Source organism: Anabrus simplex, chromosome 1 (genome assembly GCF_040414725.1).
Source record: "Anabrus simplex isolate iqAnaSimp1 chromosome 1, ASM4041472v1, whole genome shotgun sequence".
Lineage (NCBI taxonomy): Eukaryota > Metazoa > Arthropoda > Insecta > Orthoptera > Tettigoniidae > Anabrus > Anabrus simplex.
The window spans coordinates 1,051,366,925-1,051,381,480 of NC_090265.1; the positions used below are offsets into that span (position 1 = coordinate 1,051,366,925).

Here is a 14,556-nt window from a genome sequence, read left to right on the forward strand (position 1 = left end):
ATGCTGTATACACAAACTTTCATCAACTTTTACCTCTCCTATTGTTAGAGTATATGAAACTGAAAGCTGGTTCATTCCAATATCAAACAAAATTGCTTGCTTAACCCTCTTAGTGCCACGCTTTCATTCTGAGAATGTGCCAAGAAAGGCAGGTCGATTAGCAGAATTTTGCAAGTCCCTATTTAACCTTAGCAAAGCATTACAAGTCTTTATCCAGAATTTTAGAGCCGACTAGGATGGTTTGGGCACATAAAGCGAATGAGTGACGAAAGAATGCCAAAAAAGGTGATGCAAATGCAAATAAGGAGAGGCCGTGGACGACCACGATTGAGATGGAAGGATACAATCCAATGCAGTATTATAGAAAGAAACCTGGACTGGGACACAGTGTTGGGGGAGGAGCGGTGGAAAGACCGAAGAAAATGGAGAGGAACCATATTTACCCCTAGCCGGCTACAGCTGGATAAAGGGAAATGATGATGATGATGATGATGATGATGATGAGTATTAGTGATAATGAATTATGAAGTAGGCACGGGAATGAATTACATCCAAGTTTTGTGGATGTAAAATAAACATATCAAATGGTAGGTTCTACACTACGATTTATTTGTTCTAATAACCACCACTTACAAAAGTACACAGCACACTAGTTAGCGCTCTCTCTTATTCTCTCCGTTCACTCACACTAGTAATACAGACTAATACTTACAGGCTAAACAGTACGTTACACAGTTCACATACACATGCACTTGTAACCTAGGGCAGTTCACTGTACACTGCATTTCGAAGGCAGCCGCACAATACACAGTTCGCACGTGCAAAACACAGTCTTACATTCATACACAGGATAGTCTTCATTCTTCAAGGTCCCACATCGTTCCTCTGCTGTGTTCTCCCTTGCCGCTTAGCTGGACTACTCGTACCCACCGTCAGCATTACTCTCAAAAGCACCCAGTGCTCCTCAGCACTATCACTCCGACTAAACAGTATCATTCTCAGACTGAGCTGGCTCATGTCCGTCTGCCATCTTTATATCGGAAGACCAAACGTTCCAGAATGGTGCGGGATCTAAATACATCTAGAGACCTCACATATAAAATAAAAACTCCACATTAATCACCTTGCAATTTCCATTCGATTTTGCGCCACCGCTACAAAGGGATGCAGAGGGGGGCTGGCCTTGCACTACACTTATGAGTGGTACAGTTTAAGAGAAAACAGACAGGCCATATCAATGACGTCACAAGCCCACCCAAAGTCAAAAACTGGCATGGAAGACACTATAACCATTACAAAATATTGTGTTGTGACGAGTCAAAACTACCATGTGGTCTAACTTGTGTCACATTTTCATGAAAACAGGTAGCTGAGTATTTATTTCTTCAAGAATAAATGGCAACCTGCAATCTATTCTGATGAAATTATGTACAAATGATTTATATATGCTCAACTACTTAGTTTTTTGGAATGTTCGCGTGTGTTAACAATGCAAATAAATTCACGAAAATCAACAATGCAAATAAATTCACGAAAATCAATCACGCTCACAAGCAAAAATGTAATCCGCTCAACAAGGATAATAGGGCCATATAACTTATAATTTTAAATATTTTGTCTTTAAACTTGCAGCAAATGTTGAGGATGGTATGTACTTACTACCGACAATGATTACAATACCACCAACCTTGATAGCTGCAGTCGCTTAAGTGCGGCCAGTATTAGGGAGATACTGGGTTCGAACCCCACCGACGGCAGCCCTGAAGATGGTTTTCCCTGGTTTCCCATTGTCACATCTGGCAAATGCTAGGGCTGTACCTTAATTAAGGCCACGGCTACTTCCTCCCCACACCTAGCTTTTCCTGTCCCATTATCGCCATTAAGACCTATCTGTGTCGGTGCAATGTAAAAGCAATGTGTAAAGATTACAATATTGTTAAACTTCAAAACATATTTTTTAAAGATATTTTCTGAACACAATGAAAAGAAAAGATCAAAATTTCCAAAATAGTAATAAAAGTAATTCAAAATTAAAATCTCAGACAAAATGTGGCAATCCCTCAGCAATGCAGCCATCCAAGTCAACAAACACAGAAAATTTGAAAAGTATCTGTTCGGTAGTTATGTAGGTAATTACCGTTATGTAACTGCCAATCGTCACATGACCAGAGAAATACATGAAATTCTGAAATCCAATGTGTGTAAATAAATGAACAAATAAGCAGTGTAGTGATAAAATTAGAAACTATGTTCTTTACTCTATGAAAACAAAACATAAGATATCTGCCATTCATTAAGCAGTGTAGTGATAAAATTAGAAACTATGTTCTTTACTCTATGAAAACAAAACATAAGATATCTGCCATTCATAATTGTGCTAAATGCAGATAGCAAGGTGCACTGTTCAAACAACGATATATTGTTGCTGGCACTTTACGCATAAGTACCAAATAATGATATGTCGTTTGGCATTCTAAAGGTTAATGCAGACAAGTGGTCGGCTAGATTTCAAAATACAACACTTTCACTTCAGAGGATGCTATTACAGTACATACTTCAATCAAATCACTAAAGTATCATTTTCTACATACAATCTTTGTGACACACTAATTTGAATATTTGTTTGGGTAGTGGACAAATTATCATCTTCAAACAGTCCATTTTCTAACATTAGGCTAATTTAGGGAGCAATGACCTACAAACAAGTAAATAAGATACATAACAAATATGAAAACACCAACCTGGATCGCGCTCTGGAATAAAAGAAGCTGGAGGACTTTCTCCAAGGATCTCTTCCAGTTGTGGTAAGAAAGCTAGCTTGGCTTCATTATACACTTTCCTCAAACGTGCTGCTGTGATACCAAGTTCAGATGTTCTTCCAAAGAAACGTACATTGTTTGCAAAGAGACGATTCATGTCCTGGTCAAAAGACTCCACTGTCCGATAATATCCAGTAACAATATTCTGTTCTAAAGTACCCAAGTCTATTGGTTCACTTATCCGTTGGTAATATTCAGGCAACTTACGTTTAGAGGGCAGAGTCAGAAACGGAGCACAAAGCATTTCTGTTCGTTCATCTGGGAAAGAAAACAGATATATTAGATTTAGTATCACAACAGTAAAATTTCACCAGCAGATTGAACTTTTCGATATCAAATATAGTGGCAATATTCAAAACAAACTACAGTTTACTGTATCAATCTAGTGAGAAAAAAAAAATGCTGCTGTGAAAGAAAATAAGAAACATCATTCACCTACATGAAATATCATATATTTACAACATAGGAAAGTGAATTGACAATAATAGTTAAATATTTTATATTTAATGTCCACCTTTTCAATACAAATTATAAATGATATACATTTATATTAACATTCAAGGACTAATTTCGACCTAAATCGTAGGTCATCATCAGCCATGAAGCAAATTACACAAATGTATTGAATATAAACAATGTAACGACACAATGGTCTTAAAAAATTGTACGTACAATCAATAGAATATTAAGGCTGGTTGAATAGAGTATATTTATTAACCCACCTATTCAGTACAATTAATATCACGTTATGTGGTTAAATAAAAATAGAAATTCTAAATTTTAAGGGCACATGTTCTGCCCTTCTTTTATTGGGCATCATCAGCCTTATTTAATCTTAAAACAAGCATTATTTACAGGACATTGACATTTATAATTTATAAAAATTGAAGTGTGATTTCTTAAGGTAATAACACTAAGAAATGGTAGTTATAAAATATGATATTGAGACATAACATATACAACACATGTTAAAATCATTGTAAACAAATTTAAAATGTTTGTCCAAAAGAAAATTTGCGTCATAAAATTCTAAAAACAGCACGTCTGACACTGAAGTGGATTCTCTTGTTAACCCGATTGAGTGCTACGCCTGCCTACAGACGGGCTGACGCGGCCTGTCCACCAGTGCTACGCCCGTGTATAGATGGTCCGCGAGAATTTTAATTTTTTTTTTTAGTTTCCTGGTTCACTTTTGAGTGCGAATTTGATCTCTGACATGTTCTGCCATCTGTAGGGCATTATGTAGAACTAACTGATCAGAGATTATAGCTTCGGGAAGTAACTTACAGAGCTTTTTGTAGAGATCTGTAGAGTTCATCTGTGATGTAAACAAACATGGTGGAACAACAATTTAGTTGCTCTTGCACCAATGTTATTTTGGATCACAGAATCTTTCAGTTATTAACCACAGCAGAAAGTGATGATGGAGATAATAATTTTAAGGAATTGTTAAGCAATTTTGAAAGTGAAATTAAGAGTGATAGAGAGAGTGCTGATAATATTGTATGTGAGAGAGAAACAGAGCCTCCTTCTAAACGAAAGAAGAAAAACACGGTGAGTACAAAAGCTATTTTATCGCTAATTTTGTGGCGAATGGATTACTTTTCTTCACCAGAGTTTCAGGTAACTGTGACGGGCTCTGAGGGCCAAGTAGTGTTTGATGACAACCCGAAAATCATTGATTTTTTTAGAAACTTTTGTGCCAATGGAGTTGGTGCAGATAGTTGAACAATTCGGCATCACAAACAATCTGTAGAATACATTTAACTATCACCACATTCCAGGTTTGGAAAGTATTTTAAAATATCAACTTATATACTTCTAAGAAGTTACATGTATTAGTTGCCTACAAATTTTAGGAAATATTATTATTTTGGGCTCTTTACTTTGTATAAAGATAATGCACGCATGGGCACATAAGTGTAGTTTTGTTTTCTCTCAAATTAATATTAATGATAAGTGTAGGATTTTCCATCTGCATTTAGATTTATAAACAACCAACATTTATAAACAACCAACATTTATAAACATTCTAAGCTAATCACCCCACTGTTAAGTTAAAAATTGAGGCTTCTACAAATTGTTTTACATACGAATGAAAAAACTCAGTACTGAGGTACCAAACAGTCAACTGGTAACTCAGCACTTAAAAGGTTAAGAAAATTTGAGCATATACTTGCTTGGGACAGTTGTCAATACAAGCACAAGTTTTAAAGAGTTGAAACTTCAGTGTCAGACATGCCGTTTTTAGAATTTTTTTTATGACACAGATTTTCTTTTGGACAAAGATTCTAAATTTGTTTACAATGATTTTAACATGTGTTGTATATGTTATGTCTCAGCATCATATTTTATAACTACCATTCCTTAGTGTTATTACCTTAAGAAATCACAGTTCAATTTTTATAAATTATAAATGTCAATGTCCTCTAAACAATGCTTATTTTAAGATTAAGACTGATGATGCCCAACAAAAGAAGGGCAAAACATGTTCCCTTAAAATTTAAAATTACTATGTTTATACAACCACATAACGTGGTATTAATTGTATTGAATAGGTGGGGTAATAAATATACTCCTTTTGTAAACTAAGTGAGATCGCTGTTTTCAATACGGAACAAAAATGAGAGTGATGGTTTGTAATAGAGTTGGCTCTCCAAAAAAGCCGCAGTCCATTCAAAGCTCAAGTGATCCAAAGCCAAGATGCCTTCTTAAGATACGTAGGTCGAGTCATAAGTCATGGCAACTATTTCTTTCTCGCGAACAGGAGACAACACGGAAAATCTAAGACATGCATTTGGGAACGTATGGTATGTACTTGCGTATGATGCCACTAGATGGTGTACGTAAACAACAGTGTGGGTCTAAGCATGCCCCCAAGTTCAGTGCGGGAGTGAGAGCATCACAAAATGGAAGTCAACAAGCAGGAGCAACGATCGTATATTAAAATAGCAGTTCTCTGCAGCAGAAATGCACGCCAATGCCATGCAGAGCTGCGGAAAGCCTTAGGTGTGCATGCCATGCCCTGCAGAACAGTGGCGAGGTGGGTGGAGACATTCAAACGGGGTAGAGTAGGTGTCACACGTTAGCGTACATACAGCGAATGGTATTCAGCGCCTGTCCCACCGCTGGCAACGCACAGTGGAAGCCTTGGGTGATTATTTCGAAGGTCTGTAACCAGTTGAGACCTGTCCTTTGTACGTAGTCTTGTGTATTTGCTGTCTATACCATAATAAAACAATGTTTACCAATGGCCTGTGTTCTGTCACTTTTGTACGAGAATCTCCTGAAGTCAGAATTTGTCTTCAGGCACTATTCATAAGTGCATGCCCTATATTTCCAAATGCATATCTTAGATTTTCCGTTTTGTCTCCTGTTCGCGAAAAAAAAATAGTTGCCCTCATATCAAAATGTTTGAGTTGTGTACACAAAACTATATATTCAGTTCACGTGAATCCAATGCATAATGTTAGAAAAGGCTCTTCTGTATAAAGAATCTTGCTTTTAAAGAGTTGCTTTCAAGAGAGGTTTGTACAATGTTGGTGCACTGCAATATATTCTTATCTTTTGATAGGAAAGTGAGTTTAATTTTTGCAAACTCATTGTAACTTTTTTTAAAAATTAGATTGATCCTTTCACGGCCCGTAATTATAGAGGAGTCGACGTCAACTTGATGGCACCTGATCATCATCACCATCATCATCAATACAGACATGATAATAAGCTTTTGGGCTTTTGCAATGTCAGAAAAACAAGCTGAAAATTCTATACATTTCGCTGAGAACTTTGCTCTGCATCTTAAGGAGAAAATAACATCTGCTCATGAGCAAAACTTCTCTAATAATGAAGGAGCAGATTTCAGAATGCTTTACCATTCGTCTATTGTAAGTGGTACACTCGATCATTACTACAGGTCTCACTGGGCGCAGAGTGAACCATCTTGTGATGAGGAGAGTACAAATTCGGAAAACACCAAAACGAAATTACAATAGTGAAAGGACAGGTAAGAGAACCAATGTAAAACATTAATGACTGACCAACCACATACAGTGAAACCTCGTTAGTGCGTTCCTCAATAAGTTTTCCTGCTTAGCAAGTCATAAATTCAGTCCTGATTCTCATTGTATTAAATGTACAGTGGAACCTTGGATTGAGAGTATAATTCATTCCGGCAACATGCTTGTAATCCAAAGAGCTCGTATATCAAAGTAAGTTTTACCATAAGAAACAATTGAAATGCGGATGATTCGTCCACAACACAAAAAATTTTATTCGCATTCCATTTCTAAAACAAAATATAACATAAAATATATTAAAGTGCACTTTTCCTTACAATAGAATCATTATTGGTGCGAGAGAGACGAAAGATGACATGAGAAGTGTTACTGTGTAGCACGAATTCCAATGACGGAATCACTGCTATCTGTTGGCTCACTGGAATTGTTTTCTTTTCGTGCAACTTTAACGAGGAACCTGTCCAATGACTGTTGATTTTGCCTCTTTTCGAGGATTTCACGAAAATATGACATTGGATTGTCATTGAACTGAGTCATTGCTCGCACTGCCACAGTCTTATTCGGGTGGTGTTTTTCTACACAATTTTGCACCGTTTCCCACATTTTGCACTTCTCCCGAATCTCAGTTGAAGTGAGAGATTCCATTGACTTTCCCTCCTCCTCTTCCCCGAAAGAGATCTCCATAACCTCCTCCTGTTGTTCGCGCTGCAGGTCCATCAGTTCGTTGCTGGTCAGTTACTGGCTATGTTCTTCCACCAGCTCTTGAATGTCCATGTCATTCACCTCCAGCCCCATAGTCTTCCCTAAAGACACAATTTCATCGACAATCGGCGGTTCAGTCACCAACAATCCCCTCAAAGTCACATCCAAGAACACAGTCAGGCCAAGCTTTCCCCAAGTGGAAGGAAGTGAGAGGTCTCTTGGTGACTCCATCCCAGGCTTTATCGATGATCTTCAGACAGTTCACGATGGGTTAATGATTTCTCCCAAACTCTCGGAGGATAAGGTTTGTTTCTTCGGTCTCTTCGAAGCATTGCTGAAATAGTGCTTTGGTGTATAGCTTCTTGGAGTTCAAAATGACTTGCTGATCCATAGGCTGGAGTAGTGGAGTAGTGTTGGGAGGAAGCAACTTAACCTTAACGAACTTGAATTCCTCCAGTAAGTCGTGCTCAAGGCCTCAAGGCCTGGAGCATGAGCAAGAGCATTGTCCATAACCAGCAAGTCTTCGAGCGGCAGATTATTTTCTGAAAGGTATTTCTTCATTACAGGACCAAAGACCTCGTTCATCCATTCAACAAAAGAACAGGGTAGGGGAAAACGTAGTCACATGTGACGCTCGTATTGCGGAACCTCACTCGCTTATCAAGTTACAATTTATTTAAAATGTTTGCTCATCTTGCAAAACACTTGCAGACCAATTTACTCGCATTCCGAGGTTTCACTGTATATAAAAATAACTCACTTATCGCATCACGAATTTTCGCTATTACTGCTTAGTACGATCACATTTTTCCTAGCCATGAAAATGTTACTGCAAATGTCACGCCTAGTGAAAGAAACATGATTTCAAACTCGGGTAAGAGCCATTGCTACAGGTGCATGATTAGGGGAAACTGCCTTTCTGAACTTCACAGGATAAATTGCACTTTCAGGGAGCAAGCCGTCAGCCTCAGGAATGTTCAGTTTTGCTTGACGGTTAGCAGCAAGACTACTGAATAGCAGAGTGAGCCTGTGTTGTGCTTGTATTTCGCATTCTATTCTACTCAGAAGGTATTTTGTGTTGAATAATACAGTGTGTAGTGTAGTGAATATTTGTCATGTGATACAGTAGCCTATATCTGTATTAGAAAAATAATCGTGTGAAACTGACTAACATGGTGCATATTTGTCTTTTGATAGCCTAGTTAAAGATACGGAAAATGTTGTAAAACTCTTTAATAATGAAGACAAAATTAAAATTTGTAAGAAAGTGGACTGGCGGAAGCAAGCAGAGGTCGCAAATGTTGAAACTTGCACCTGCAAGTTTCTAATTGATTATTTTAACCATGATGGTTCAATCCTGTCCGTATTGACTTACATTCAATTTCTATGAAACACTTTTCCACCTTGTCAATACTTTACATTCTACTGTAATTATCTACCGTAAATGTTTCGAGAGCTCACCTCCTCTCTTCCTCAGTGGTGCAAAAACATCAAACAAAATCCTAGGACTTGACACATTTGTGCAATACAATAATCAACAAAATAAATATATACTGTGTATATACAATATATATATATATATATATATATATATATATATATATAATAAGAGTTTTTACTGTACATTGCTCTGAATTTGAAAAGAATGGTATTTCTGTATTGGTCATGTCCACAATAACAAGGAAAGGCACATTTTACTTTTCTGTAATTTCTGTTTGTATGTACACGCATCACGAGAAAACGGCTGAAGAGAATTTCATGAAAATCGGTATGTGAAGTCGGGGGATGAGCCACTACAATCTAGGCTATAAATCATTTTATTCACGCTGAGTGAAATGGTAGTTTAGGGGAAGGCCTAAATTTCAATTCTCAAATATTTATACTATTAGTGGTCCTATCAATAAATACTACATAACTAAAGTTACATAGAATTAAATTTCCGATCAGTTATGTCTCATACATTTTTACCGTACCGGCTAACACAGATAATCTTGAATTTCGATTTTTGTTGCTAAGTCCACATCAGCGCCGAGCCACAAGAACATGGGTGAACAGAATTTAATGAAAAACGGTATATAGAGCCGGGGAAGAAGAAACTATAGTCTAAGCTATAAACAATTTACTGACCTGGATAAAATGGTAGTTTAGTGCTAGGCGCCTAAAATGTAATTTTTAAATACCTATGTTATTGGTCCTACAGAAAAGTACTACATAACAAAAGTTATAGAGAATACAATTTCCAAGCATTAATGTTTTACTCAGTTTCACCGTACTGACTATGAAAAGAGTAGTATTTCAGAGTCGGAAGAAAACTAAACGTGAAAGCCTACAATATCGAAAGCGCATAACATTGATCAACAATAACATTACAATGACCACTGTTTGTTGTGATGTTCTTTGCCTCTTATAGTGCCCTCAACTCCGATAGATGGGATTACTGTTGCATACCGAGTATAACAGCCCGACTGAATATTGGTGCGAAATAGCTGGGGAGTTAGAAAACTTTTTCTTTAGCATGCCATTCCTTTGGTTCATACATTGTTCGATATTGCTGGTAAGTAAAACACTGGCTCATCGTAGTATTCAAACCTGAAAAGAGCTGTTTCTTAAGAAAAGCGTCTTCCGCTTCACTTTTTTTAAATTCTACATTCATTTTATTCCAAATGAGCAGTGAAGAGGGGTTTTCTCCTCTGGCTTGGAGGAAAAATTTTATTCCAAGTCAGATAGATTTTTCCGCCGCCAGTGTAGTGAATTGAGATTTTCCGACTCATCGGGTACTCCTAGGAAACAGATTAGAGAAGGGCATAGATTTTCCCAGGGACTCTCCTCTATTCGACCCCCCGCCCACCACCGAAAAAAGACTAGGAATGTTCACGGATCACGGCTGTCTGCAGCTTGGTCATTCCAGCTTTGGAACTTTTAACTGTTAGATCGGCAGCGTAGTACCATTCGTTAAAAGTGAGAAAATGTGTGGCTTTTCATTTGATCAAGTATTTCATATTGCTTTTAATCGCGCCATTCCTACTGATGTCTTTGTAATGACCTATGTTCAATTCACTTGGGAAAACCACTAAGACAGTGTTTCTGAGGATGTAAAAAAGCAGGTGGAGAGTGAGTGTCTGCCATTATAAAGAAAACTCCCCAACCTGATTGTGACTGATGGTACGCAAGCGGGCCTACCATTACAATGAAAATTTCCCAACCCAGTCTTCATATGAGAATAGACGTTTGGTGACTTCCTCGTCGCATTTCTAGGATAACGTTAAAAGCTATGCAATATAATACAATCTTACTCATAAGGTGTACACTACCGACCTAGAATTCTGTATACAATGTAGAATTCCGTAGTGAAGTACGGGTACATCAGCTAGTAATACATAAATCTTGAAATCATTAAAATACCTCTTTTGTGTCTAAACTGTCATTTAGTAAAAATTTAAAAATATAGAATAATTTCCAAATCATAACATGAATAAAACCTATTAAGTTAGTCACTATATACTAAAATTTGAAATGCTGTCTGCTCTGTCCTTGAAAACTTATCCTTATTTACACCTACAAGAAGAAACATTATATTTAAATTTCTAATTTGTAATTCAAATACGTATCTTATTTGTATATTTTATTCCAATAATTGTCAATTAACTTACTGATATATTTCTAAGACCTTTTATATAAAACAGAATTTCTCCTCTTAATCTAGTCTGATCATGCGAGCCATTTTTAACCGTCAAGTTCCTTCAAAATAAACAACCACCAAAACCCGTACTTCAAACTTTAGAGACCTTCTTTTTTTTTTTTTACGAAAAAGACGACAACTCATATAACTAGAGAATTTTACTTTAAATTTTTTATTTACTTCAGTTTCAGCTGGTACCACATTTGTTAAATTAAAACAAAATTACACTTGCATGAACCAAACAAACTTGTCCTTACTGCTGCGCTTGCTGCCACTGACCGCACAAGGACAGCTGCTACTTGTCGCTATGCTGCTGGTTACATGATGTAGGGGAGGGGAAGCGTGTCAATGACCGGAACTATTTCCTTCGCTCTCTCTTTCTCTCCGTATTCCTTATATGACTGTACGTTAATTTGTACATCACATTTTCTTCATTCAGCGGTTCATTTAAATTATTCTCATTATTGCTTTTCTGGTCTACATATATATATATATTTTCTAGAGCATCCATTAATTTTTCACTTTGTTGTTGTGTGCAGTATTTCCATATCTTTATCTATTTCCATAAAATCATGACTCTACTCCTCTATGTGTTCACTGCTGAGAACCTTTTGTATCTTACTGCATTACAAGATATTACTGCATTCACATGCTCCTTGTATCTCGTCTCCAAACTCCGGTATATTTCTTTCCACAACTTTGGCACTTGATGCAATATACTCCTGATTTGTTGAACTTACTGGACCCATTAACGTTATGTAAAATGAATAAAATTCTCTTATTATTGTTGTTTGTCTTAAATGCAATGTCAATGCCTTTTTTGTTAAAAATCTTTTTAATTTCATATGAGTGTTTGTTGTGGAATGTTATTACCGCCACATTCTTCCTTTCTTTCTTTTTCCAAAGTTGATCTGTGTTTATTTACTAACTTGCTCTTTATTTTGTCTATATATTTCTTTGAATATCCATTTCTATTCGCGGTCTCATATATTGTATTCATTTCCTTTTCGAAAGCTTGTCTTTTTAAGGGGAAAGTAAGGGCCCTTCTAATCCTAATGTAAAACGTTGCCTTCTTCTGCTGCCCTGGTAGTTTGAGTTCTTTCGAATAATAGTACTAGTAGAAATTTCTTTTCTAAAAACCTGGTAATCTAATTCCCTACTATTTCCCGTTATTTTGAGTCTAAATAGTTCAGCGATCCTCCTTCCCCTGACTCCATCGCAAATTTGATATCTTTGTCTATTTCATTCACCCTTCTTAATACTTCTACCAGACCTATTTCTTGTTCATTCAATAATAATGACGTGGTTGAATGTGTTACGATAAGATAACAGTCTTCTTTAAGTAGATGTGGGAGCAAGGGAAGGTATTCGACTGTCTATATTCATATTTATCTTGTTTGAAGGAGCGAAAGTCGAAGGTATATTGACGTTGATAGAGCTTTCTAGTGTGAAGTCTGTAACAAGAGGAGAGTAAATGCTTAGGAAAGGTATTTTTGAAGGGAATGTGGGTGTTAAAAAAGAAAATATAGAGAATGTATAAACACTTACCCTTTCGTCTTTAAAGATGTAAATCAGTTATGGAAAGGTTAGTTGAAGAAAAACGTTATGTGTATGTTGACTTATTTCTTTGACTGTTATGGTGTTAATCAGTTGCTATGGTACCGTTGCATGGCTGACACTTGTGCTTCTAGTATTATATCGATGTGAGATTGGCGGAGGAGGGTGTGGTGGAGGGGAGGTGGAGGGGAGGGGGTAGGTGGGGCGTTAAGTTTATGTGCTGCTGGTTATGAGAGATTTGTGTAGTCGCGGATAGGGAGGGAGATGTGTTGGGTTGCGGGAGATTTGCAGGGGCAGACACGAAGCGAGTCATATTAGTTAAAGACGTGGAGGTTCTAGAAGACTTTAATTTAAGATTTTTAAGAATGCAGTTATGTTTTGAATTTAGAGTTTGCAATAATTTGGGTAAACTTTCGTACAATAGATTCTTGACTTCAATTAAATCATTGAAGTTTAGATTTTTGTTGTAGTATTGGTCCAAAAATATATAGATGGTTTTAAGTTCATTCATCAACATTCCTTTGTCTACTCTTTTAATAAATGTGAGGTCTTGTTTTATCGTTGTGAAGTGATGTCCTGTTTCTTTCATATGGGAGCTCATAGTTGAAAATTTATTATGCTTATTAGCATTATAGTGTTCTAAGTACCTAGTTTGAAAACTCCGGACTGTTTGACCAATATAAGAGACGTTGTATTGTGTGCAGGTGAGCCTGTATATGCCTGAGCTTGAGTAAATGTTTTTGCTTGAATTGACTGTGTTGTGATTAAAAAATAATTTTTGGTTAGTGTTTGTTGTCCTAAAAGCTATACTGGTATTTTTGTTTTTTATTGGGTTCAAGACCTGGTGAAAGTTTGGATTGTTGTAGGTGAAGGTAACGAATTTGGATTTTTTGGGTTTGTCAGGGATGAGGTTTGCTGTTAATTTGAACTTGACCTTATTTATTAAATGGTTAATCATTTCAGGTTTATATCCATTGATTTTTGCTAAATCCTTTATATAATTTAGTTCTGTTTCAAGGTTCTTGGGTGTTAGAGGGATTTTTAAAGTTCCGTAAATTAAACTGTGAAAAGTGGCCAATTTATGGGAGTTAAGATGTAAAGAAGTAATTTTGATTGTTAATGTGGTGCGAATAGCCTCAGTGGTTCAGGCAGCAGCGCGCCGGCCACTCACCGCTGGGTTCCATGGTTCAAATCCCAGTCACTCCATGCGAGATTTGTGCTAGACAAAGAGGAGGCGACACAGGTTTTTTCTCCGGGTACTCCGGTTCTCCCTGTCATCTTTCATTCCAGCAACACTTTCCAATATCATTTCATTTCATCTGTCGTTCATTAATCACTGCCCCAGAGGAGTGTGACAGGCTTCGGCAGCCAGCACAATTCCTATCCTCGCCGCTAGATGGCGGCTTCATTCATTCCATTCCTGATCCGGTCGAATGACTGGAAACAGACTGTGGATTTTCAATGGGGTGTGAATAGGTTTTCTGTAAATTTGAAAATCAAAGTTGCCATTAATATGAGTTACTGTGAGATCTAGGAAATTTAAGGATCCACTGACCATCTTCCTTGGTGAATTTAATATTTTGGTCTCGGTTGTTTAAATATTTTAAAATATCGGTACTATTATTGAGATCTTTATTGATTATTACAAATGTGTCATCTACATACCGAAGCCATAAACTAAGGCCTTTTATTTTATTATTTTATGATGTTCTAAAGAATCCAAATAGATATCTGCTAAGATGCCTGATAAGGGATCTCCCATAGGTAGACCATTAAAAGTGAA

General features: G+C 36.8%; 1 protein-coding gene across 1 annotated transcript in view; it reads right to left on the reverse strand.

Annotated features, from left to right (window-relative positions):
• The window catches only part of ash1 (histone-lysine N-methyltransferase ash1), a 272,719-nt gene that overhangs the window by 86,950 nt on the left and 171,213 nt on the right, over positions 1–14,556 (reverse strand). The window contains exon 10 of the mRNA XM_067137046.2: positions 2,742–3,077. Within this exon, the coding sequence (XP_066993147.2) occupies positions 2,742–3,077 (336 nt within the window). The remainder of the gene's footprint in view (positions 1–2,741; positions 3,078–14,556) is intronic.